The sequence below is a fragment of the Mustela nivalis genome, assembly GCF_964662115.1.
Source record: "Mustela nivalis genome assembly, chromosome: 17".
Taxonomy (NCBI): domain Eukaryota; kingdom Metazoa; phylum Chordata; class Mammalia; order Carnivora; family Mustelidae; genus Mustela; species Mustela nivalis.
In genome coordinates, this window is record NC_139036.1 from 26,341,989 (window position 1) to 26,366,494 (window position 24,506).

General features: G+C 42.7%; 1 protein-coding gene across 4 annotated transcripts; it reads right to left on the minus strand.

Moving 5' to 3' along the window:
- Nucleotides 1-1,317: 1,317 nt before the first annotated feature.
- Nucleotides 1,318-21,694, minus strand: LOC309851486 (uncharacterized protein C17orf78). Of its 4 annotated transcripts, XM_082706801.1 has the most exons (8): nt 21,041-21,694; nt 18,441-18,637; nt 16,906-16,992; nt 15,955-16,200; nt 7,537-7,689; nt 6,450-6,574; nt 5,717-5,833; nt 1,318-2,492 (listed from the first exon to the last, which is right to left on the minus strand). In XM_082706801.1, the coding sequence occupies exons 2-8, from the start codon at nt 18,496-18,498 to the stop codon at nt 2,415-2,417; spliced, it is 864 nt and encodes a 287-aa protein (XP_082562927.1). In that variant the 5' UTR covers nt 18,499-18,637; nt 21,041-21,694; the 3' UTR covers nt 1,318-2,414. The 4 variants fall into 4 exon arrangements, with proteins under 4 accessions (XP_082562927.1, XP_082562926.1, XP_082562924.1 ...); XM_082706800.1 differs by lacking the exon at nt 1,318-2,492 and having other exon boundaries at nt 5,236-5,833; nt 21,189-21,694; XM_082706798.1 differs by lacking the exon at nt 1,318-2,492 and having other exon boundaries at nt 5,236-5,833.
- Nucleotides 21,695-24,506: the final 2,812 nt, after the last annotated feature.

Genomic DNA, 24,506 nt, shown 5'->3' on the forward strand with positions numbered 1-24,506 from the left:
GGTGGGATTAGGTATCCCTTCTTTCTTGTTTTTTTCATTTATTCTTTACACCTTCCAGCATTTCCTAAAACTTGTTGTAATGAGAATGTCCTTTAATGATCAAAAAACAAAGTGTGGTAACTTAATGAGAATAAATTTGCAATAAAAATCTTGCTGGCTTGTCACTTCCCAGAGGACTAATTGGCACTCCTTAGAAATTGTTTTATCAAGTTGAATCTGTAGCTGAGTCTGGTGGTGACAGGGAGAACTGAGTCTTGCTGTAAAGGGATCTGCAGGCTAAAAGTTCACATCCCAAACTCCATGTAAGAGTTCTCCCTTCCCTTCTGCTGTCTCTCCAGTCTCCCAGTTTTCGAAAATCCCCTACCAGTAAGTGAATGTGGGATTCAAAACTGTTAACTAATTAGGGAGTCAGAAAATGCTCCATCAGAGGAAACAAGTTGTCCACAAAGCAAAATACTCACTTTTTAAAAAAAATTTTTAAAGATTTTATTTATTTATTTGACAGAGAGAGAGAGAGAGAGATCACAAGTAGGCAAGAGGCAGGTAGAGAGAGAGGGGGAAGCAGGCTCCCTGCTAAGCAGAGAGCCTGATGTAAGGCTCGATCCCAGGACCTTGGGATCATGACCCAAGCTGAAGGCAGAGGCTTTAACCCACTGAGCCACCCAGGTGCCCCTAAAATACACACTTTTGATTCCTTCAGTGAATTTCTGTAAAATCAGTACAAATGTTACCCAAATTACAGTCTTGCAGAAGATTTAAGAAATGTAAACTTTGCCACAGTTTTCATCTCCTGGGGAACCTCATGTTTCTGGATTAAAGGACATTCTGTGGCGGTTGAAGCTGGGAAGGGTGGAGATGAATGTAGGCATCAGTCCTAGACCAAGAGCTTCTAAGTATAGAATGTTTGTAATCATCCTCCCTAGTGGTCTTGGGAAGGAGCAAGCTCCCCCCCCCCCCGCCATATCATGGTTAGACCCAACCACAGATGGCAGGATAAACTGGAAGCAATGTTGTGAATCCGTGTGAGGTGAAATAATATACTCATTTATCCAAATGGCACCCCCAGTGCTCTGTCCTCTCCACCTCCTGTATTTCAAAACTATCATCTTCCATGCTTTGTATCTATTTCATCTCTTCCAGGCTTAGCTTGATAATAAATTGGGGCTTGGAGCAAGATATTTTCCCCTGTTGGTATAGTTTTTAGAACCACTTTTTGGGGACAGTACCTGATGGGAAAGGAAGAAGGGTACAACCCGTATTTGGTTTTTTAAACACTTTTTTTTTCAAGATTTTATTTATTTATTTGACAGACAGAGATCGCAAGTAGACAGAGAGGCAGGCACAGAGAGAGGAGGAAGCAGGCACCCTGCTGAGCAGAGAGCCCGATGTGGGGCTCGATCCCAGGACCCCAGGATCATGACCTGAGCCGAAGGCAGAGGCTTAACCCACTGAGCCACCCAGGCGCCCCCCATATGTGGTTTTTACAGAGAACTAAGAAAACAGAATCAGTGACAGTTACATCTTGCCAAAATGAAATGGAATGGTTTCAAGACTCTAATACTACGAGCAGGACGAGTCTTATCCCACCTGCCAATCCCTTTTCCTAACCTGTTTCCTTCAACAACCGCTGTTTCTGCTTCTTCGCCAAACTCTCACCTGAGCAGGTCAGACTTGACTCAGAGTGTGCCTTTGTAAGAAAAATCATCCATCATCATTTTGTGTGGAATCCTTGTTCAAAATGTATGCAGCTACACATTGTGGTTTAGGGTGTAATGTCAGGCCCACTTGAAGAGTTATGAGTTATAGGAAACCTCATATTCTATGCAGTCCCTTCTGGACTGCATAAAAGTCCAGAAGTCTGGACTTCTGGAATGCTTAGCGTCATGTTTCCCTCACCAGTGTGTGGATAGCTCCATGTAGGGCAGAGGCTAAATCATAAAGTGCTAGAACATCAGCCTGGGAAAACAGGAACCCCTACCCTCAGCCCGCCGAGAGCCAGTGGGAGTGAATTCAGCTGTGAGGAAACAGAGGAGCTCGTAAACGGTGCCACACCAGTGGCTGCTTTGCTCCTTGGAGGCTGTGTGTGAACCGTTTGTCAAAGAGAGCAATAAGTCCATTCATAGTGCTCAGAGGGAAGACTTTTTGTTCTCATTAGATGGGATGCAAAGATTCCTGTTTTCCGTGATGGGTGAAGTGAATCTCAGAGGCATGTGGCTAAGACAGTAGTAGTGGCATGAAGGTAAGCCTGACTGCTAAGCCCAGGCTCTTCCTAAATTGGCCTGGCATAGTGTTTGATTGTAATGTCCCTGCTGAAAATAATGAGTGAATTCACAAGAACCTGCCAATATTGGTTAATAACAGGGAAAAGACAGTGCGGTATCCTTCATTCAATGTGTGAAGCAGAGAAGAGCTTTTCAGAAGTATGTCTCGTGGATGATAGTGATCCTTGCAGCTTTCCTTGGACTTGAGGAGTTGGGAGCATCTTGTCCAACCTAGAGATTGAAAGGAAATGAGTGATAAAGAGGATGCACATGGGTATTCTTTCATGTACCAACCCCATTTAATTCCAAGTACATATCATTTTGCCTCTTTGTTATCCAGAAATTCTAGGAAAAGTTATTGTATTTACACAAAAAGTATCAGCAAGGTACACTTATTTATGCATGAGAACCTACAATTGGTTGGACCCTATAACCCAGTAGCAAAGAGCCCATCCACCCCTTGCTTGACCCGTTTGCCTTGAATGGAAAAGGCGCTGGGTATGCAGGTACTGTGGATCCCCTTAGTACAGGGATTCTGTTTCATTTCTTGAATCCGACCCACACAATCTCACTATGTTTGAAAAGAGATGGAGATCTGAGTCTCTGTGGACCAAATGTTTTTTTACTAATCCTGTTCTACTCTTTGTGTATCTAATTCCACATCCCATCTGATTTTCTGTGTTCTTTCTAAAGGCTTAAATTATGAACATAAAATGTGACCCTCTTAAAGGTAAGGAACTGGATGTATAGAAGGCTTTCAGTAAAATTTTAGTAAGGAATGAAAGATCTGGGTTTCATTTCTGTTTCTACCAGCTGTTGTTACACAACCTCTCTGAGCCTCAGTTTAAAGTATCAATAAAATGTGGATACCTACTGTAGCTACCTCCCACAGTTTTTGTGGGCTCAAATGAGGTAATGTCTATAAAGTTGCTCATTATTCTTTTTATCAATTCTTTTATGATTTGGTAGTTTCTTTTGTTGGTAGGAGGAATTCAATCAGTAACTACATTGTTATCTCTAATTCTGGTTTTTTATTCCCCTTCAGGCCTATTTCTTCCAGTGTTCAGTAGAAATGATAAGGCAGAGTGGAGTAAAGAACTAAACATACGTCCTGTGATTAAATCATACCAATTTACATGAGCTCATTATCCAATATTAGCAGAAACCAGATTATAGAAAATAGTAACCTAGACCAGAGATGACAAATAAATTGGCATTGGATACCTGGAACAGTGTGATAAGAAATATTCTGATGCTGTGGCTAGATAGAAAGAGTGCTATGGGGGCGCCTGGGTGGCTCAGTGGGTTAAGCCGCTGCCTTCGGCTCAGGTCATGATCTCAGGGTCCTGGGATCGAGTCCCGCATCGGGCTCTCTGCTTGGCAGGGAGCCTGCTTCCTCCTCTCTCTCTCTGCCTGCCTCTCTGACTACTTGTAATCTCTCTCTGTCAAATAAATAAATAAAATCTTTAAAAAAAAAAAAAAAAAAAGAAAGAGTGCTATGCTTCGGTTTCAAAAACTGAGATATAATTAACATATAACATTGTGTAAGTTTGTGTATAGCATGTTGACTCCATACATTTTTTTTAAAAAGATTTTATTTATTCGAGAGAGAGAGAGAGAGTGAGCGAGCATGAACAAGGATGGGGGAAGGCAGAGGGAAAAGCAGATTCCCCACTGAGCAGGGAGACTGACATGGGACTGGATCCCCGAGATCAGGACCTGAGCCAAAGGCAGACACTTAACCAACTGAGCCACCCAGGTGCCCAACTGCATTCATTTATATATTGCAATATAGTTATTATCCTAACACCTGTATCATGTCATAATAATTACTAGTTCTTTTGGTGGTAAGGACATTTAGGATTTAGTCTCTTAGCAGTTTTGAGGTCTGTAATACAGTCTTGTTGACCATAACCACTATTCTGTGTGTTGGATCTCCAGAACTCACTCAGCTTCCCGTGTACTGTGCATTGATATGTGCAGTCGACACAGAATTAAAGAGTAGGCGCATATGCCATCCTGGACTGGATCATCTTTGATGATCCATTCTCATGGGTCTCATTTGAGACCCATTCTCAAAAGTGGATTCCTTCTTTAATTTAATTTTATTTTTTCTAAGATTTTATTTATGTATTTATTTGACAGAGAGAGAAAGAGAGATCACAAGTAGGCAGAGAGGCAAGCAGAGAGAGGGAGAAGCAGGCTCCCCGCTGAACAAAAAGTCCAATGCGGGGCTCGATCCTAGGACCCTGAGACCATTACCTGAGCCAAAGGCAGAGGCTTTAACCCACTGAGCCACCCAGGCGCCCCTAATTTTATTTTTTAAAAATATTTCATTTATTCGTCCATTTATTTTAGAGAAAGAGTGCAGCTGCAGGGAGGAGGAACAGAGATGGAGGGAGAGGGAGAAAGAGAAAGAATCTCGGGCTGACTCGGCTGAGTGAGGAGCCCAGCGCGGGGCTCAATCTTACAACCCTGAGATCATGACCTGAGTCAAAACCAGGAGTTGGTCACTTAACCAGTAGTGCCATTGAGGTGCCCCCCTCGCCGCCTTTAATTTTGAAAGTATTGGAGGCCTCATCTTAGTGAGTGTTGCGGATGTTGTAGAGAAGGCACACTTCTGACAGGGAGACTGGATTTAAGGGATCTGTGCTGTAACAGTGGTGTTGTGTCTGTTTTAAACACCAAAGGGCAACATGAGCTTAGGACTCTTGGGGAAACCAAGGGCCAGAAGGAAAGAAGCTAGTTGGCCAACTATTCAAACTTTGCAGGGCGTTGTAAGAGTTAACCAGGGGCAAGGATGGGTACATATTCTGTGGGTTCTGAACTCTGACATTTTGACAATTTTAAGAAAAAGAATATGAATTTGAAGAATACAAAATTTAATACAAGCTTCATACAAGTCCCGTGGGTCCTGAAGTTTAAACGTCATTAATTTCTTTTTTTTTTAAAGATTTTATTTATTTATTTGACAGAGAGAGATCACAAGTAGGCATAGAGGCAGGCAGAGAGAGAGAGAGAGGAGGAAGCAGGCTCCCCGCTGAGCAGAGAGCCCGATGCGGGACTCGATCCCAGGACCCTGAGATCATGACCTGAGCTGAAGGCAGTGGCTTAACCCACTGAGCCACCCAGGCGCCCTAAACGTCATTAATTTCACAGTAAATCCACCTCTACTTAGGGTTATTTAAAAAATCTTAAAAAATAAGTTTCCTGGCCCCACTCTAGACATTTTGAATGATTATAGCTGGGTCTCAGAAATAATATATTTTCAATAAATACTCTATTATGTTAAGGCTGGGCTGATGTGAGGAAAATAAAACAGTAATACAAATACCTGACTATTTCCTGACACATAAAAGAAACACTGATAAAGAAACTTCATAAGTGAAAGAGCACTTATATATGAACCTCATTTTCTCCAAGCAAATGACATAAACCATACAGAGACCACTTTCCTTCTTGGGCTGAGACTCAAGCTGGGATTCAGCTGCCCCAGGTTGCTGGCCTGCCTTCCTTTGCCTTCTCCATAACCGCTGGCCTTGGCATAGTTTTCTGGTTCCCCGGCATTGACTCTGAAGGACAAAAGTGACTGGTGTTAATTTTAGGTAGCTGGTATGCATTTGGTTACCTTCCAAACCTCCTGTCAGACCATTTAAAGAAAAGTGTCATTTCTAAAGAAAACACTCTGTCTCATTGGATCCATCCTCTGTAGAGAATGTCCAAGTACAGCAGGGGTCAGGAACTCACATTCAGCAAGCTACACCAATGTGCCAGGTGCCTTTCACTCAGGATCTTAATTAACCTTCAAAAGCACCATAAGAGGAAAATATCATTAGTCCCATTTAACAGATGAGCCAAATCTTATTGGAAAAGTCAAGCAACTTTCTCAAAGTCACTCAGCTAGTGAATGTGAGTGGCAGTTCTAACCAAACCCCAAAGTCTGTGCTTTTTTCATTATGTGAACCTGCCTCTGGAACAGAAGAAGAAAGTTTTTATAAACATTTTTTTTTTTAAACTAAGCTCCATACCCAGCATGGAGCCCAATGCAGGACATGAACTCTCGACCCTGAGATCAAGACCTGAGCTGCGATCAAGAGTTAGGTGCTTAACCACCTGAGCCACCCAGGCAGCCCCAGAAGAAAGTCTTTATAGATCAAATCCAGGGACCCAATACATCCTCAGACTTACAGGGCACGGGACTTCAAAAATGACAAACACTATAATGGCAACTCCACTCAACAACAGGGTGATAGCAATCAGAAATTTGGCCACAATGCTCCATTTCTGCCTCTTCTTTAGTTTCTCATCTGTGTCTAAAAGGAGAGAGAGGAGGAGAAGAAGGAGAAGAGAGAACCTGAGAGAGGGAAGAGATTGATACTCTGACTTGAAGTTCCTCTAGATCCCCAGACTAACAGGCGTCCAGCCTGAGGCAGAGACAATAGGCTGAATTTTCAATTCAGACACAGAGTCAGGGGTGGGGTGGGCCTCATGGGCTCTGCTCTAACCTCCTTTCAGCCTCTTCCCAATGAGTCACCCTCCCTGGGATTTGGGATTGGCCATGATCAAGTAGGAGTGACTCTTGCATTGCTTTCAGGGGAGGAGGGGGATGGGTATGCAAGAAGTTCTGAACTTGTCTTTCACCAGCAGCACCCTCTTGGTCTCTCCCCTTGTGCTCAGACAGACATACTCTGTGGGATCAGAAAACCACCTTTCCTGTGCTTCGCTTGACTGTAGTGTGGAGTAGGAGGAACAAAGGTGATTTGGCATTTCTTTTGGGTCAAAAGGCAAACTTAGGGATAAATGCCTTACATGCATCTTGTTATTAGTAATCTTATATTTACATCTCTCCCATGAGAACTGGGATGTAAGCTAAACAGAATTCGAGTCCTGACCAATTTAGGGAGAGCCATTTCCTAAAAACAGTGCAGATGAAAGCATGTACTTGGTTATTGTCCTCATTGTGATGATACTTAGTGTTTAAATGTTGTCCGTCTATACACACAATGGCTAGAATCCCCGCCACACAAATATGATTCATTCTGTCCCCAAAAGTGGCCACAAGCTCATTTGTGTAAAGGAGGTAAAAGATTATTAATAGTGTCAAACTACATACACTGCTGAGACCTTGTTTAGAGAAGAAATGGAATGATTTTCTGATGTAAAATCCATGTAATTTCTCAGCCTCCCAGAAAATCCTAGAAAACCCAAACTCATGTTGAGGCTAAAAGTGTTTCTTTTCCTTTCTATTCTTGCCTCACCCCTATTTATTCTGTACCTTCTTTCAAAGGGCTAGAAAAATCATCAGTACTTGTAGTTTTCTCTCCTTCTTTATTCCCAGGAGATATGGAGGGGACGGTGGTAGAAAAAGTCTCCAGTGCAGCCCTCATCACCACATAGACCTTACATCGGGAGATCCCTGGTAAAAAAGCTATAAAACAAGAAAGAAACAATGAAAAAAACAACTGAGAAAATGTCATCCTGCCTTTGTTTTACCTGAAGAAACCCTATTTCTACCGAGCTGATATTAAATGTGGCCCCGTTGATCTGTCCATAGGTTTAGGGAGTAGGCACAAAATATGCCAAAAGTAAATGAGGATAGAGATAATAATAAGAGATATAGATTAAATCCCCAAGGAGGCCTTGACTAATGTAGGTTCAAAGTGAAGGAGTAGACCATATCGTGTTTGTTTATCATTTTTAAGACTAATAATAATGACGGAGGGTGTAACACTGTTGAAAGTTTCCTTCTTTAAAAAAGTTGGCTCCAAGGAATAATGTGAAATACCATAATTTGCCTTAATGCTTGCTGCAGGTCTATCTAACTGAAGTCTTAAGTCAACTTCTTTGAGAGATGTTTGGGGAAAGCAAGAGAGGTGGAGGAAGGAGAGACCACCCAGCTTCATGCACTCCTCAATTTCATTCTTTTTTTTTTTTTTTAGAGATTGTATTTATGTATTTGACAGAGAAAGAGACAGTGGTAGAGATTGATAGAGAACACAAGCAGGGATAGTGGGGGAGGGGGAAGCAGGCTTCCCACTGAACAGGGAGCCCAATGTGGGGCTCAATCCCAGGACTGGCCTGAGCCTAAGGCAGACACTGAAGAACTGAGCCACCCAGGCGCCTTGTCAATTTCATTCTTTCAGAAAGCAAATTTTTTTTTTGAAGATTTTATTTATTTATTTGACAGACAGAGATCACAAGTAGGCAGAGAGGCAGGCAGAGAGAGAGAGAGGGAGGGAAGCAGGCTTCCTGCGGAGAAGGGAGCCCGATGTGGGGCTCGATCCCAGGACCCTGAGATCATGACCCAAGCCAAAGGCAGCAGCCCAAACCACTGAGCCACCCAGGCGCCCCAGAAAGCAAATTTTTAAGTAGGCTCTGCCCAGCATGGTCCCCCACATGGGGCTTCAACTCATGACCCTGAGATCAAGACTTGAGCTGAGATCAAGAGTCAGATGCTTAACTGACTCAGCCATCCAGGCAACCCAGAAAGTAAATTTTTTAAAAAGATTTTGTTTATTCACTTATTTGAGAGAGCGAGTGAGCATAAGCAGGGGAAAGCACAAAGGGAGGGCAGGGAGATGCTCAGCAGGGAACCTGATGTAGGACTCCATCCCAGGATGCTGGGATCATGACTCGAGCCAAAGGTAGACACCTAACATGCTGAGCCACCCAGGCGACCCCCTTTGAATATTTTATTTAAGAAAGTAAATATATATATTTTTAAATATTTTATTTGTTTATTTGTCAGAGAGAGAGAGAGAGTGAGTGTGTGTGCGCACGCACACACAAGTAAGGGGAGTGGCAAGAAGAGGGAGACCCAGGCTCCCTGCTGACCAAGGAGCCCGATGTGGGACTTGATCCCAGGACTGTGGGATCATGACCTGAGCCGGAGGCAGACACTTAACTGACTGAGCCACCCAGGTGTCCCAAGAAAGTAAATATTTGTAAATGAATATCCATTCTGTACCAGGGACTGCTTCAGTACTTTGGATGTATCTGTTTGATACATTCTAGCAAGGGGACAAGGAAGGAGGAAGCAGGGTTGAGCAGGGACAAGGAGAGGCAGACAACTGTAAATACAGTAAACTTTGTTTTTTTCTTTTTAATATTTTATTTGTTTATTTGAGAGAGAGAGAGAACAAGTAGAGGGAGTGCCAGACAGAGGGAGGGGGAGAAGCAGACTTGCTGCTGAGCAGGGATAGCCTGACACAGGGCTTGATCCCAGGACCCAGGGATCGTGACCTGAGCTGAAGGCAGACGCTTAACCAACTGAGTCACCCAGGCGCCCCAACTTTATTTTACTTTAGAAGGGGTAAGTGCTACTGAAAACAAAAACAAAAACAAAAAAACTAAAACCAGAGCAAGGTTAAGGAGCAGTCTGGGGGTGTAGGTGGGCGGTGGCTGGGCAACCAGCAATGCAAGCTGGTCTCCTTGAGAAAATGAGAAGTGAGGCAAGGCTTGAAGAAGATTGGGGATTAGCTAAGCACAGGCCTGAGAAAGCAGTGATGTAGGCAAAAGGGGCAGCTCTGGTAAAGGCCCTGAGGCAGAGTGAGTCTGTCTGACATGTTACGGTTTTAGAGGAGAAGCCAGGAGGGCAATGAGACTGGAATGGAGTGAACACAAGGTAGTTGGAGATGAGGAAAGTTCTAAAGGAAACAGACCTGTATCAGGAGCCTCATAGGCTAGTTTAAGGACTTTGGTTTTTGTTCTGATTAAAATGGGGATCCAGGGATGCCTGGGTGACTCAGTCAGTTAAGCGTCTGCCTTCAGCTCAGGTCATGATCCCAGAGTCCTGGGATCAAGTGCCACATTGGGCTCCTTGCTCAATGGGGAGCCTGCTTCTCCTTCTCCCATTCTACCTGCCTGTGTGCGCTCTCTCTCTCTCTCTCTCTCTCGTTATGTCTCTCTCTGTCAAATAAATAAATAAAATCTTAAAAGAAAAACAAAAATGGGGATACATTGCAAGGTTTTGAGCAGAAAGAGTGATGGATGGCTTTGTTTTGAAAGGACCAGGGCACCTGGATGGCTCAGTCGTTGAGCATCTGCCTTCAGCTCAGGTCATGATCTCAGGGTCCTGGGATCGAGCCCCACATCGGGCTCGCTGCTCAGCAGGAAGCCTGCTTCTCCCTCTCACATTCCCCCTGCTTGTGTTCCCTCTCTCGCTGTCTCTCTCTCTCTCTCTGTCAAATAAATAAATAAAATCTTAAAAGAAAAAAAAAAAGATCACTGAACTGCTGTGTTAGAAACAGACTGTAGCAGGGCAAGGGTCAAAGCAGAGAAACCTGTTAGGAGGCTATTGCAGAAATCCAAATGAAAGATGCTCACGGCTCAAACCAGCTGTGGAAGTGTTGAGACACAGTTGGATTCTGGCCATAGTCTAACTAACTAACTTCACTTAGCTTGAGACTTGACCTAATCCAATTCAGACACTGATTCGTATTTTGTTGCTAATGATCTCTTAATCATTGCTTATTAAATCAAGGTCTGTAAGTCCTACTTGACTTGTCTAAATTACTTTCCCAAGTCTTAAATCCATATGAAATGGTAGTTCTTGACTTCAGAGGCCAACGGCCACAGTACCAGGCACTGAAAGTGAAATTACAGAGGAAGAAATAGTTCCTGCCTTTAGTTTAATCAGGAAGACAGTGTTGGCAAAGATAGGCAGAGATAGAGAGCCAACAGGTTGAAAAGGAAAAACAAAGAAATTATATGAAGTAATTTCCAGTATGGTGCCAGTCAGTTCTCTGAAGTAAAAACATACGTGTTTCTGAGACAGATGAGATGGAAGATAAATCCCATTTTGGACAAGTCATATAAGTTCTCTGTGTTTTGGCTTCCTTATTTCTAAGATGTTATAATGAAGTAATTCTTGGCCTACGTATTTCACAGGGGGTAAAAAGAAGATCAGAAACAAATAAAAATGAGGAAGCAGGTGTGAAAACACTTTGCACACTGAATGATATTATGATTGAAAGAAAAGGAAAAAACCTAGTGATCCTCTAGTGCCCTCGAGCCACAGGGATAATGGTATTTCAATGTGGCATGTCTTCCCACCTCCTGGGAGCCACTGTTTCAAAATCTCCTTAATAGGCTTCATCTGTCAGTGTATTTTCAGTTCTGCCTAAGCTTTGAAATTAATGTCCATCTATGTTGGCAGGTGTTTTAGGTCTCATCTGCTAGGTAACTGAGCATTAAGGTGGAGCACATCTGTAATAGAACCACTGCATTCCCAGTGACAATGGAATTACAATATTAGTTTTTTGTTGGCTATGGATATTTGAGCAAGAATGCCCCCCTTTCAGGGGATGTACAAATTCCAAATCTATGAAATGAATAACTTAGCAGATGATGCTTTGCTTTATTACAAAATAATGTATTTTAAATAGGGAACATTAGGTACAGTATATTTGAGTGGAAATCTCCCTTGGAGATTATTCTGTACTAATACCAGCAGTTGAAAGCTCTTATATGAGTCGCCTTACATATTGCTGTTGAGTTTGTGCTTCCAATCTAAACCTCCCTTTATATATGTAGAAATAATGTCATCTAGTCAAATCTCTGGTTTGTAGCTGTAGAAACTGAGCACTGGAGAAATTAAGTAACTTGTCAGAGATGATAACTAATATCAGAATAAACACTCATTTGATGTTACTCCTCCTACACCCCAGTTTCATATGGGGAAATCAGTTCGCACTCATCATGGGGCATCTGGGTGGCTCAGTGGGTTAAAGCCTCTGCCTTCAGCTCAGGTCATGATCTCAGGTCCTGGGATCCAGCCCTGCATTGGGCTCTCTGCTCATCGGGGAGCCTGTTTCCTCCTCTCTCTCTCTGCCTGCCTCTCTGCCTACTTGTGATCTATCTGCCTGTCAAATAAATAAATAAAATCTTTAAAAAAAATCAGTTTGCACTAATCAAATTCCAAGGAGCCTAATCTATATACTAAAATGACATTTAAAAAAACTTACATAGGGGCACCTGGGTGGGTCAGTGGGTTGGGGCCTCTGCCTTTGGCTCTGGTCATGATCCCAGGGTCTTGGGATTAAGCCCCATATCGGGCTCTCTGCTCGGCGGGGGAGCCTGCTCCCCTCCCCACGCCTGCTTCTCCACCTATTTGAGATCTCTGTCTGTCAAATAAATAAATAAAATCTTTAAAAAAACTTACATGGGAGAATGTATCCATCAAACAGATCAGGTAGGATTTTTTTTTCTTCTAGGTACCCTGTTCTAAACATATGCATTCTTTTGAAATCTAATTAGAAATTCTAGATTTAGGGGAACCTGGGTGGCTTAGTTTTTAGCTGTCTGCCTTCAGCCCAGGTCATGATCCCAGGGTTTTTAGCTGTCTGCCTTCAGCCCAGGTCATGATCCCAGGGTCCTGGAATCAAGCCCGGAGTTGGGATCCCTTCCTCACTTCTCTCTCTCCCACTACCTCTGTTTATGTTCTCTCTCTCTATGTCAAATAAATAAAATCTTAAAAAAAAAAGAAATTCTAGATTTACATAGAATCTGAGCAATAGGAACTAGATGGTATAAACTATACCATAAGTGTAAAAGACCCAATGAATCATCTCTGTCCACCAGAAAGAAATTTGGGGATATTTATAATAGAAGATCTTTTCATTGACCTAATTCCTTAAACAGTAACAAATAGTCTCCATCTGACATTTTTCTACATTCCATGTTGAACCACATCTTCTTTCTTTCTTTCTTTCTTTCTTTATTTATTTATATATAAAGATTTTTATTTTTTATTTGACAGACAGAGCTTACAAGTAGGCAGAGAGGCAGGCAGAGAGAGAGAGAGAGGAGGAAGCAGGCTCCCTGCTGAGCAGAGAGCCCGATGCAGGACTCGATCCCAGGACCCTGAGATCATGACCTGAGCCGAAGGCAGCGGCTTAACCCACTGAGCCACCTAGGCGCCCTCTTTATTTTTTTTTTTTTAAGATTTTATTTATTTATATGAGAGACAGAGATCACAAGTTGGCAGAGAGGCAGGTTGGTTGAGAGAGAGAGAGAGGAGGAAGCAGGCTCCTCGCTAAACAGAGAGCCCAATGCGGGGCTTGATCCCAGGACCCTGGGATCATGACCTGAGCCAAAGGCAGAGAGAGGCTTTAGCCCTCTGAGCCACCCAGGTGCCCCTTGACCCACATCTTATGACTGTTGTAGTACATTATCATCCTTCCAGTTTCAAATTCCTACTTTGCTCTGGGAACATTTTCATAAACTGTCTTCTGATTGCTTCTGGGACATCCTCTTGTGCAGACTGAGAGTGTGGTATTTTCAGAGGGCATCTCATTTATGACCTTGTATATTTGACAATTTATTTAATTTGTATTTCTACGCTACTTGGTATCTCTCACATCCTGGTATTCAGTGTAAATTTAAATTCAGAATGGGAAGTTTCAAACTTATAAATGGAATGATATTTCAAAAGTCCATTCATAAGTTGGTTGTTTGGAATTCATCATTATTCCATAGAAATGTGTCATGAATGTTGATTAGGTCCACAAACTAGCCAACAAACATCCATTTAATCTCTTTGCACAGCTCAAGGGTATTAGCTTACATTCTGCATTCAGGAACCAACCACCATGCCATGAAGGAAGGAGGAAGAAACGTGCCCAGGGCAAATTTTTGAATTAGGTCAGGTTGATCTCTGGCATCCCTCCACCTCCTTAATCACCCAGTTTCCCTTGTCCCAAATTTCTAAGAACTAGTGTCCTTAATTGTCTGGACTCCTACAATGCATAGCACTATATCCAAGAAAAATCCATCCTGCACAGAGTGCTCTAGACTCCAGAGTGACTTAAATTCACTAATATTGACACCTGCCATTGGTGCTTCAAAGGGGTTACTCCAGGGGTGTGTGTGTCATGTGTTAGGTAAATAATCTGGTTGAATTACTTTATATTAATATTGGGTAACCAAAACCCCCACATGCTGTCAGAATTTTTTTCAGTTTTTAATAAGAGTTTGTTTTTCTTCCCCACACAAATTGTTACCATATGAACTTTAGAAAGTACAATAAAGGGAACAAAAACATTCATACCATGCGAGGATATATAATTTACTATACCACACATCCCAAGAATCTATCCACTTATTTCCCAATCTCTAAACATACTGTAGTTTTTAAAGTTTTTTTCCCCCCATTATTCTGCCTGGGAACTCCCCAGTTTCTCTAAAAGTGTCAAGTTTTATTTTATTTTTCCAGCAGTGTAGCAATAGCATCTAGGGGATTGCCTGTATATAAAGGGAAACTGCCAAAATCTGCTTGACAGAAAGAATGGGTAGGGGGAGGAAAGGAGGGTAGAACAGAGAAATTCACCTGATGTCAAGAACCATTGCCCTGGGGCGCCTGGGTGGCTCAGTGGGTTAGGCCTCTGCCTTCGGCTCAGGTCAGGATCTGAGGGTCCTGAGATCAGGCCCCACATCGGGCTCTCTGCTCAGCAGGGAGCCTGTGTCCTCCCCTCTCTCTGCCTGCCTCTCTGCCTACTTGTAATCTCTCTCTCTGTCAAATAAGTAAATAAAATCTTAAAAAAAACAAAAACAAAAAAACAAGACCATTGCCCAGCCGCTTAGGGGGAACAGGCATTCCTTCCCTGGGTGGAAGGGCAAAATGGAATCACTGGGATGGAGGGTAATATAGCAGTAGCTGGCAAACCTTTGATGCAGAAGTTCTACTTCTTGGAATTTCATCAGGTTGATAACTTGCAGGTACACAGAGAAGAATGGATAAGGTCATTGCTTGCAATATTGTTTGTGTTTATAGATGATTTGAAACCAAAATATCCATCGATAGGGAACTTGTGGAATAAATTATAGTACAGGGGCACCTGGCTGGCTCAGGTGGTAGCATGGGACTCTTGATCTTGGGGTCATGAGGTTGAACCCCATGTTGGGCTTAGAGATTCCTTAAGGAAATAAAAAAATATAGTACAGGCATATAAAAGGAGTACTGTACAATTTTTGAATAAGACAAAGTTATACATACTGATATGCAACAACCTGTACAATACATTGTTAAATGGAAAAAAGGTATAGAATGGGGTGTATGGTATGATACCATCTAGGTTTTTAGATATGTACATTCATATGTGCTCAGAGTAGGAAGGAAATTCAGCAAGTTGGTAATAGCGTTCCGTAGAAAACTAGAAGACTGAGAGACTGGAGTAGGAGGGAGACCGACTTTTCACTATAAATCTGTGCTGTTTAAATATTTTACTGTCTGCATTCAAAATTAATTCAAATAACCATTATCAAAAGAAGACCCATCAGAAATGGAAATCACATGAAAATCCCAGCATTGTCAGGGTTAGAGGGCCCATAGAGATTAAAAACTGACTTTCAGGGTGCCTGGTGCCTCAGTGGGTTAAAGCCTCTGCCTTCGGCTGAGGTCATGATCCCAGGGTCCTGGGATCAAAACCTGCATTGGGCTCTCTGCTTAGCAGGGAGCCTGCTTCCTCCTCTGTCTCTCTGCCTGCCTCTCTGCCTCCTTGTGATCTCTGTCTATCAAATAAATAAATAAAATCTTAAAAAAACAAAACAAAACTGACTTTCAGAGAAGACCCAGGTCTGCCCAAGGAGAGGATAATCCATATCCTTGAGTCCGTAGCTACTACTAAGCCCCACCCTGCTTCAAGGATGTCAACTAAAAGTCAGTGCCTATCTCCATCTCATTTTCCAGTCTCACCTTGGCCTGTGAGAAGGGATCCAGTCTGAAACTTGGTTGTGGAGGTTAAGTGACACTTTGGGGAGGCAGTGCTGTTTCTGCGGGGAACAGCGATGACTCTCAGGTTCTTCAGAGTCTGCTTGACCTTTGACCCTTTCTCTGAATACACAAGGTTGACTTTGACTTTGCTCCCAGACCCAAAGCACTGCAGCGTAGCCACAGTCTGATTTTGAATGAAGGTAGACATTTTGGCTTGTGCCTGAGCCTCTGGAAGGAGAAAAGCCAGATAGAAAAATGAAGCTGGTTGTTAATCTGAATGGTACCCAGCTGAATATCTTCCATTCGTGACCCCTGTTAAAACTCCACTGCTGGGTGCCTGGGTGGTTCAGTGGGTTGAGCCTCTGCCTTTGGCTCAGGTCATAATCTCAGGATCTGGTATCAAGCCCCGAATTGGGCTCTCTGCCCAGCAGGGAGCCTGCTTCCCCCTCTTCTCTCTCTGCCTGCCTCTCTGCCTACTTGTGGTCTCTGTCAAATAGATAAATAAAATCTTAAAAAACAAACTCCACTGCTGTACTTGCTTCTCTTTAGTTCACTTCTTCCTCAACATTTGGTTTTGGTCCTAAGTGTAGAAGCCCTGCCTTTCCTCCTTCCTGCCATGGGTCTCATGAAGATAGGTGTCTGCAGTAAATTCAGCCCAGGGAAAAGCTTCGAGGTTGTCTTCTCCAATGCAGAGAGGGTTACACGCTGCCTCCTTCTCTTTCTTGGCCCTCAGCTGTTTGATTGGTACAGCCATGTCTTAGTTAATAAGTGTTAATTTAAAAATTGGTTTCCAGAAACCCTCTGGAGGGGATACATATCTTTAAAATGGGATATTCGAGATCTGGGATAGGAACTAGGGAAGACAGTCCTCTTTTAGGTGTAAAGATTTTCTGGAATGGCAAGGTGATTTTTCAGGCAGGGCCCATTCCCTACCTTGCGTGAACACATCCCCGGTTCTTCTCGCATCCTTTGGGAAGAACCCAGGCAGCTGTTCCACATGGCAGCTGCTATCTCTGAGCCCTAGAAACAAAAAGAGGAAAGGTCAGGACTTACAATTTATTGGGTACGTTTAGAATTCCAGGTACTGGAGAGGGGGGTGCAGAAGAATGCAGTCCTTTCTCATCAAGCTGGCAATGGGGCAGCTCAAACACTATTTAAAAAAAAAATTTTTTTTTTAATATATACAAGTAGGGGGGCGCCTGGGTGGCTCAGTGGGTTAAGCCGCTGCCTTCGGCTCAGGTCATGATCTCGGGGTCCTGCGATCGAGTCCCGCATCGGGCTCTCTGCTTGGCAGGGAACCTGCTTCCCTCTCTCTCTCTCTCTGCCTGCCTCTCCGACTACTTGTGATTTCTCTCTGTCAAATAAATAAATAAAATCTTAAAAAAAAATAAAATATATACAAGTAGGAGTTAACCTTGTACAAGGAAAACTGAGTACCAATCCATTACACTTAGGGGGGAAAAAAGGTGAATGCGAGTTAAACAGAATTATAAGTTAATAAAAAGACTAATCAACCCAATCCTTCAAACGCTGCTTGTTATCTCTTTTCCTTCTTGTTCTATCTGCCTTCTTATATTAGAACTTTTGAAAATTTGTTCAGTGTAACTCTGAACAAGGTCTCTTCAGGTTTCCATGGAACCAAGGACTTAGATTATTTATGCTTTTTGGCACATAACTCACAGGATGTTGTGAGTTTTCTTCATCCATTAAATTTGTTATTGCTGCCCCTTGAGCTGTTTGGCCATAACTCTGATTAGCTAATTTTAGAGATGAACTGTTCGGACGCCTTGAAAAAGCATGTTTTAAATAAACAGTTATCAGAGAGCAGCAAATGGTGCCATTCCAGCCTATCCGCCCCCCTTACCCCTCCTTACCCAAGAGCAACCCCATCTGTTTGGATGTACTACCTTAAAAAAGGAAGACAGCGTCTTATGAGGGTTATGAATTTGGGAGTCGTAGGTGTTGATAATACTGAAACTGTGACAGCACCCTCTGGTAAAGAAAGCCATCTAACAGTGAGAGCACTTTCAATGTTCCTTACATGAATAAGACAGAAGAATGCGTCACATTTTCTGTAGACTCTCACCATGGGGTGCACCTGGGAGGCGAGTCTGTTACGCTCAGGTCATGATCCCAGCATACTGGGACAGAACCCCACTTCCAGGGGAGTCTGCTTCTCCCTCTCCCTCTGCTCCTCCCCCGACTCATGCTCTTTCTCACTCTCTCAAATAAATCGTTAAAAAAAAAAAAAAAAAAAGAGTGTGGAAGGGGGGGTAGAATTCTCATCACGGAACAGCTATCTCTGAGTTGAAATAAGTTATAATCCTACCTAGAAGCAAGAAAATACATGGGATGACTTTAAATCATCACCTGCTGAGTATTGGCTGTATCTCAATCTAGTAGAATAGTCCCCCATATCCTAGGTCTTTCTTTGGATTTCTAAGATACTAGACTATTGAAGTACTTACCTTTCTTGCTGACATCATAGGACGTAATGATTAGGCTGAAGACCAAGATGGTATCCATCTTAGCTGGAGCACATGCTCACAGCCCCTTCGTCTTCTTGCTAGGGGCTTGCACTGCCCTGGAACGAATTTTGACCCTGGGAGAGTCTGGTTCCACCCTAATTATTTTTGCCCCATTTCCTGAAGACCTAGGAATAGAGCTGATTGGGGAGAAAACCAAATGAGCTTGTTAATGATTGACTCAAAAAGTCTTCCTCCGACTTCATAGCTGGTGCCGACATAAGGAACTGTAATTACTTAGAGGTTTCCCTAGAAGGACATAAACACCCAGTGATATGCTTTACAAACACTTGTACATGGACACGTAGACATTCACATGCATGCTTGCTGACACGAGCACATAGATTTATTCACTGACATAAAGAGATGTAGAGATTGGGGTGCCTGGGTGGCTCAGTGGGTTAAGCCGCTGCCTTTGGCTCAGGTCATGATTTCAGGGTCCTGGGATTGAGTCCCGCATTGGGCTCTCTGCTCAGCAGGGAACCTGCTTCCCTCTCTCTCTCTCTGCCTGCCTCTCCGTCTACTTGTGATTTCCCTCTGTCAAATAAATAAATAAAATCTTAAAAAAAAAAAAGAGATGTAGAGATTTCTATTAAGGGAAGTGACTCAAGAATAGAGCGCGCTTGGGTGGCTCAGTTTATTAAGCATCTGCCTTTAGCTTATGATCCTAGGGTCCTGGGATTGAGTCTTGCATTGGGCTCCTTGCTCCGCGAGCGTGCTTCCTCCTCTGCCTGTCACTCCCCCTAGTTGTGCTCTCTCTCTGACAAATAAATAAATAAAATCTTTATTTTTTAAATTTATTTATTTATTTATTATTTTTTAAAATTTTGTTAGAGAGAGAGAGACAGAGCACAAGCACAGGCAGACAGAGTGGCAGGCTAGAGGCAGAGGGAGAAGCAGGCTCCCTGCCGAACAAGGAGCCCGATGCGGGACTCGATCCCAGGACGCTGGGATCATGACCTGAGCCGAAGGCAGCTGCTTAACCAACTGAGCCACCCAGACGTCCCTAAATTTATTTTTAATTTTTTTATTTATTTACTTGACAGAAACAGAGAGGGAACAAAACTTAAAAAAAAAAAAAAAAAAGAATGGAGCAGGAAACTAGGACCGAATGAGTTAGTGGACTACACTGGAGAGAGTACAGGACTAGGAACTGATAGACTTGAGTTCCAGCATAAGCCCTGTTATTAATATCACCTCGAGAAAATTCCTTGACATCTCTGAATCTCTGTTTTCTCCTCTCTAACTGGAGAATTCTGATCATAATCTCTAGAATTTATTCACAGCTGTACATATAAACTAGCTTAGATGTATCTACCTAGTTTTGCAAATTTTCACACCCACGAGTAGACCACATTGCCATGGCTATTGCACTAGGTAAGTGATACTGTCTGTGATTTGGGAAGGTTTTCCTAGACAGATAACCATTGTTGAAGAGTTTTCTAACTTTTAGCAGAGAGTTTACATCTAGTGTAACACTCTGTAGACTTTGTGATTGCATAACTAGACAGATCATACAGCAGAAATGAATATCTTTTTAAAAAAATATTTTCTTTATCCATTTGACAGAGAGAGACAGCGAGGGAACACCAGCAGGGGGAGTAGGAGAGGGAGATCAGGGAGCCTGACATGGGGCTTGATGCTAGGACCTTGGGAGCATGACCTGAGTTGAAGGAAGACGCCTAAATGACTGAGTTACCCAGGTGCCCCCAGAAATGAAGATCTACGCAGATCTGCTGCTGAAGTCACGAACCTCTGCAGTCTTTCTACTCACTCTAAATTTTCTTCATTGGAGCCAACATAGGTCTGGCTATGCATAAGAAGGTCTTGGAGCCTGACACTCTGATAATGATGTGAAGGGAGCTTGACTCAAGGGATTTTTCATGAGGGAGTTAATGAGATCTGAGTCAAATTATAATTTATTTTTAGAAATTTTTTAAAAAGATATTTATTTATTTGACAGAGAGCACAAGTAGGCAGAGAGGCAGGCAGAGAGAGAGGAGCAAGCAGGCTTCCCGCTGAGCAGAGAGCCCAATGTGGGGCTTGATCCCAGGACCCTGGGATCATGACCTGAGCTGAAGACAGAGGCTTTAACCCACTGAGCCACCCAGGCGCCCCCAAATTATATTTTTAAATATTACCCTGTTTCTTGGCATTTTAATTCAGGTTGAAATCTGGCTAAATTGAATTCAGGGCAAATCTTGATGGGGAAACAGAATGGAAAGAGATGTCGCCAGAGGACAGCATGTTGCCCAAAATGTGGAAGGGCTGATCATTCAGTCACAGTGCCTTTCACCCTTTTGCTCAACAAGTATTGTGGGCCTACTGTGGGCCAGCCGCTGTTCTAGCAGTGAGCCAGACCAAGCCTATGTTCACATGAAGTGATGGGAAGCAGACAATAAATATAACTGGAAAGAAAATAATGCAGAGGGCTAATGATAAAACACAAATGCAAATACAAGATAATTTAAAGGTTATGGTAGTTGTGGTGGAGCAGCAAACAGGTGGTGAGGTGAAGGACATCCGGCAGAGGTTACACTTACAGTGGTCAGGACAGACTTCTCCGAGGAGGTGACATCTGAGCTAAGGAAACCAGGAGAGTGGATGGCTTAGAAGCCAATAAAGAAGAGTCTTGCTGGGAAGGAATTGGGTGGTCAAGTGCAGAGAGGTTATGTAGAATAAAGACAGTACCAGTGGGTCTGACAGGCTTGTGACAGCAGTTCCAGCGGAGTGGCGGAAGCCTGAGAGGGCTGAGAGGGAATTGAAGCTGAAGTAGTGTACATAACTTTTTCAAGGTGTTTTGCTGCGGAAAGGAACAGAGGAGCAAGGCCACTGAGTAGAGGGAGGCTAAATGCCTCAGATCTCTATTGGCCCAGGGCAACCCTGTCTTATTCCTTTATTCCCTCCTACAACTGCCTGATTCTCTTAGCAGGGCAGGTTGTTAGGGGAAAGAATAAAGGGCTTCATTGCCTTTCATGATTTTTCCTTACTATTTCCTTAACTTGATTACATGATTCTCTGCTCCCTTATGATATCAGACAGTACCCCCCTTCTGCTTATTTGAAATATTCTGTAGATTCTTTCCTTCCAAATGCCACGTTACAGTGCTGCCCCCTTGGAGCAGGGATCAAAACAGATCTAGGGTTCACTATTGTCATTCTGTGTCACAAGGTGGCAGAAAAATTCACTCTTCCCAAAGGAAACCTTGTGCTTGGACAAAGAAAAAGAGGAAGAGTTTTCTTTTATCAATTTTCAGACCCTTCCCTTTTCCTTTGTGTCTCAAAAGCCTAAAAATCAGCCTGTGTGTTGGTGTGGCTATACTGTGGGATACAGAGAAGCAAGAGAGCTGCATTAACAAGGCAAAATATCTGTGTCTCTTTCTGTACTACTAGATATTTTGACTGGTTTTCGAAGTGTTTAGAGTATTTGTAGGGAAGAGGATTATCTCCCCTGATCTCCTTTCCCCGCAGCAAAGGTTTCTAATTTAGGAAGGAAAAAAAGAAAGGCTATAGCATAGGTAAGTTTTCTAATTGTGCAGATAAGAGATGTGACTTGAAGATAATTAGAAACTAGGACTGTGGCACCTGGGTGGCTCTGTCGTTAGGCGTCTGCCTTCGGCTCCGGTCATGGTCCCAGGGTCCTGGGGTTGAGCCTTACATTGGGCTCCCTGCTCAGTGGGGAGCCTGCTTCTCCCTCTCCCACTCCCTCTGCTTGTGTTCCCTTTCTTGCTGTGTCTGTGTCAAATAAATAAATAAAATAAAATAAAAGAAACTAGGACTGGATGGATTAATCAGGGTGGGTCTGTGGGAGGAGCACTTGACAAGCCAGGAGGTTTACCTAGGTTCTAGATTATGCTCGGTAATTGACTGAATCCCTTTGGGTAAGTCACTTAACTTCTCTGGCCTCTATTTCAGTTTCTTGAAATGGTTAGACAAGTTGAATTGAAGGCCTCCTAAGCTCGAAAATTATTATCTTAATACCATGCTCTGCTCTCTTTCTTTTAAAAAATGTGTGCTTTGGGGTTGGTTGGTTTAGTTTCCTTTAAATTCTTTTATTGTGGAATGCATCACACATATAGAAGAGTACATATAACATAAATATATTTTTAATAATAACAGTAATAATAATGGGAACACTATTCAGCCATTACCCTAATGTAGAAATTGAACATTACCCTAATGTAGAAATTGAACATCGTCACTGTCCTATAAGCTGTTTATCTTCTTCTTCATCTTCTTTTTTTTTTTTTTTTTAAGATTTTTATTTATTTATTTGACAGACAGAGATCACAAATAGGCAGAGAGGCAGGCAGAGAGAGAGGAAGGGAAGCAGGCTCCCCACTGAGCAGAGAGCCCGATGCAGGGCTTGATCCCAGGACCCTGGGATCATGACCTGAGCTGAAGGCAGAGGCTTTAACCCACTGAGCCACCCAGGTGCCCCAAGATGTTTATCTTCTTGTGATATACAAGTGATTACACTTTTTTCCCTCCTCCCAATCATTATTTACCCAAGCTTTTAAAAAATAGTGAACAATAGATTTTTTTTATTTTTGCCTGCTTTGAACCTAAATAAATGTAATCATTTTTTATGTTTTTTAAAGTAAACTGTTTATTATGTACAACACAAAGTGGATTTTACCTCTCTTCATGACCTCTCCCAGTCACTACCTCCTATCAGGAGTAACCGTTATCCAGACCACACACGAGTTTTGCCTACTTTTGAACTCTGTATAGCAGGAAACATACTTTTTACCTGGATTTTTTTGCTCAACACTGTACTGGTAAAATTCATCCATACTTCATGGAGCAACAGTTTGTTCTCTCTACTTGTTTTGTAATAGTGCATTGTATGAATGCCTCACAATTTATATACCTGTTCTACTGCTGAGGCACATGGGGTTGTTTCCAGTTTGGGGTCATAATTAACAATGTTCCCGGGCACATATGAAAGTTTCTCCAGAGTTTAAATTCAGAAATGGAAGCTGGGTTATAGGGTAGACAGGTTATGTTCAGCTTTACTAATTAATGCCAAACTCTTTTCTAAGACATTGTCCCCGTTTACACTTCTGTCTGCAGTACATGAAAGTTCCTGCTGTCCCATGTCCTTGCCAAAGAGGCCAAAGAGCCTCTTCAGTGCAGTACAATCATAGGACTGAACAGGGCTCAGCCCGCTGACCCTTCAGCTGGTTTTCAGAAGCCCAGGCCACAGTCACTTCTTCTGTTTACTTGCTCCATCCAAATGAGGGTAAAGGATTCAAATGATTGCTAGTTCTCTGATCACATGCTCTGTTACTGGGAATATGGGCCTCAGGTGAGTGGGGTGGTGATTTTAATAACATAGTCATTCCTGAATGAAGTGAGCATCCATAGGATACTTTATTCTTATACCGAGCACTTGTAGGGGATGGAAGGAGGCACAGAAGGGAAAGGGGAAGCAGTATCTTCAGCGAGCTTGTTATGTTCCAAGCTCTGTGTTAGAGATTTTACATTTTGGCTATAACATTTCATCCAAAATACAACCTTCCAAGGTAGCTATTATACCTCAGTTTTACAGACAAGGAAACTGAGGCTCAGTTTCATTTGCTCAAGGTCACACAGCTAATTATTGACAGAGTCAAGATCTGATTAAAGAGCCCAAAGCTCTTTATGATATAGAACAAGTCCCTGCTGCTCTTGACGTATTTTGGCTTAGGTTGCCAGTTCTCATTTCTGCTTGCCTATATTGACTCCCAAAACTATGCTGTTTTGTTTATTATGGCCATTTCACTCCCTAGTTGATTTATTTTTTAAAAAAGATTTTTTTTTAGGGGCGTTTGGGTGGCTCAGTGGGTTAAGCCTCGGCCTTCAGCTCAGGTCATGGTCCCAGGGTCCTGGGATCGAGCCCTGCATTGGGCTCTCTGCTCAGCCGGGAGCCTACTTCTCTCCCTCTGCCTGCCTCTCTGCCTACTTGTGATCTCTCTCTGTCAAAATAAATAAATAAAATCTTTTTTTAAAAGATTTTATTTATTTA

Excerpts from the sequence above, each read along its gene's own strand:
- LOC309851486 (XM_082706800.1), bottom strand. The coding sequence starts at position 18,498 with ATGGATACCATCTTGGTCTTCAGCCTAATCATTACGTCCTATGATGTC. Across the intron at positions 16,201-16,905 it reads CGGGGATGTGTTCACGCAAG|AGGCTCAGGCACAAGCCAAA; the intron begins GTAGGGAATGGG and ends TTCTCCTTCCAG. Across the intron at positions 7,690-15,954 it reads ATCCCTTCTCACAGGCCAAG|CTTTTTTACCAGGGATCTCC; the intron begins GTGAGACTGGAA and ends CTTGTTTTATAG.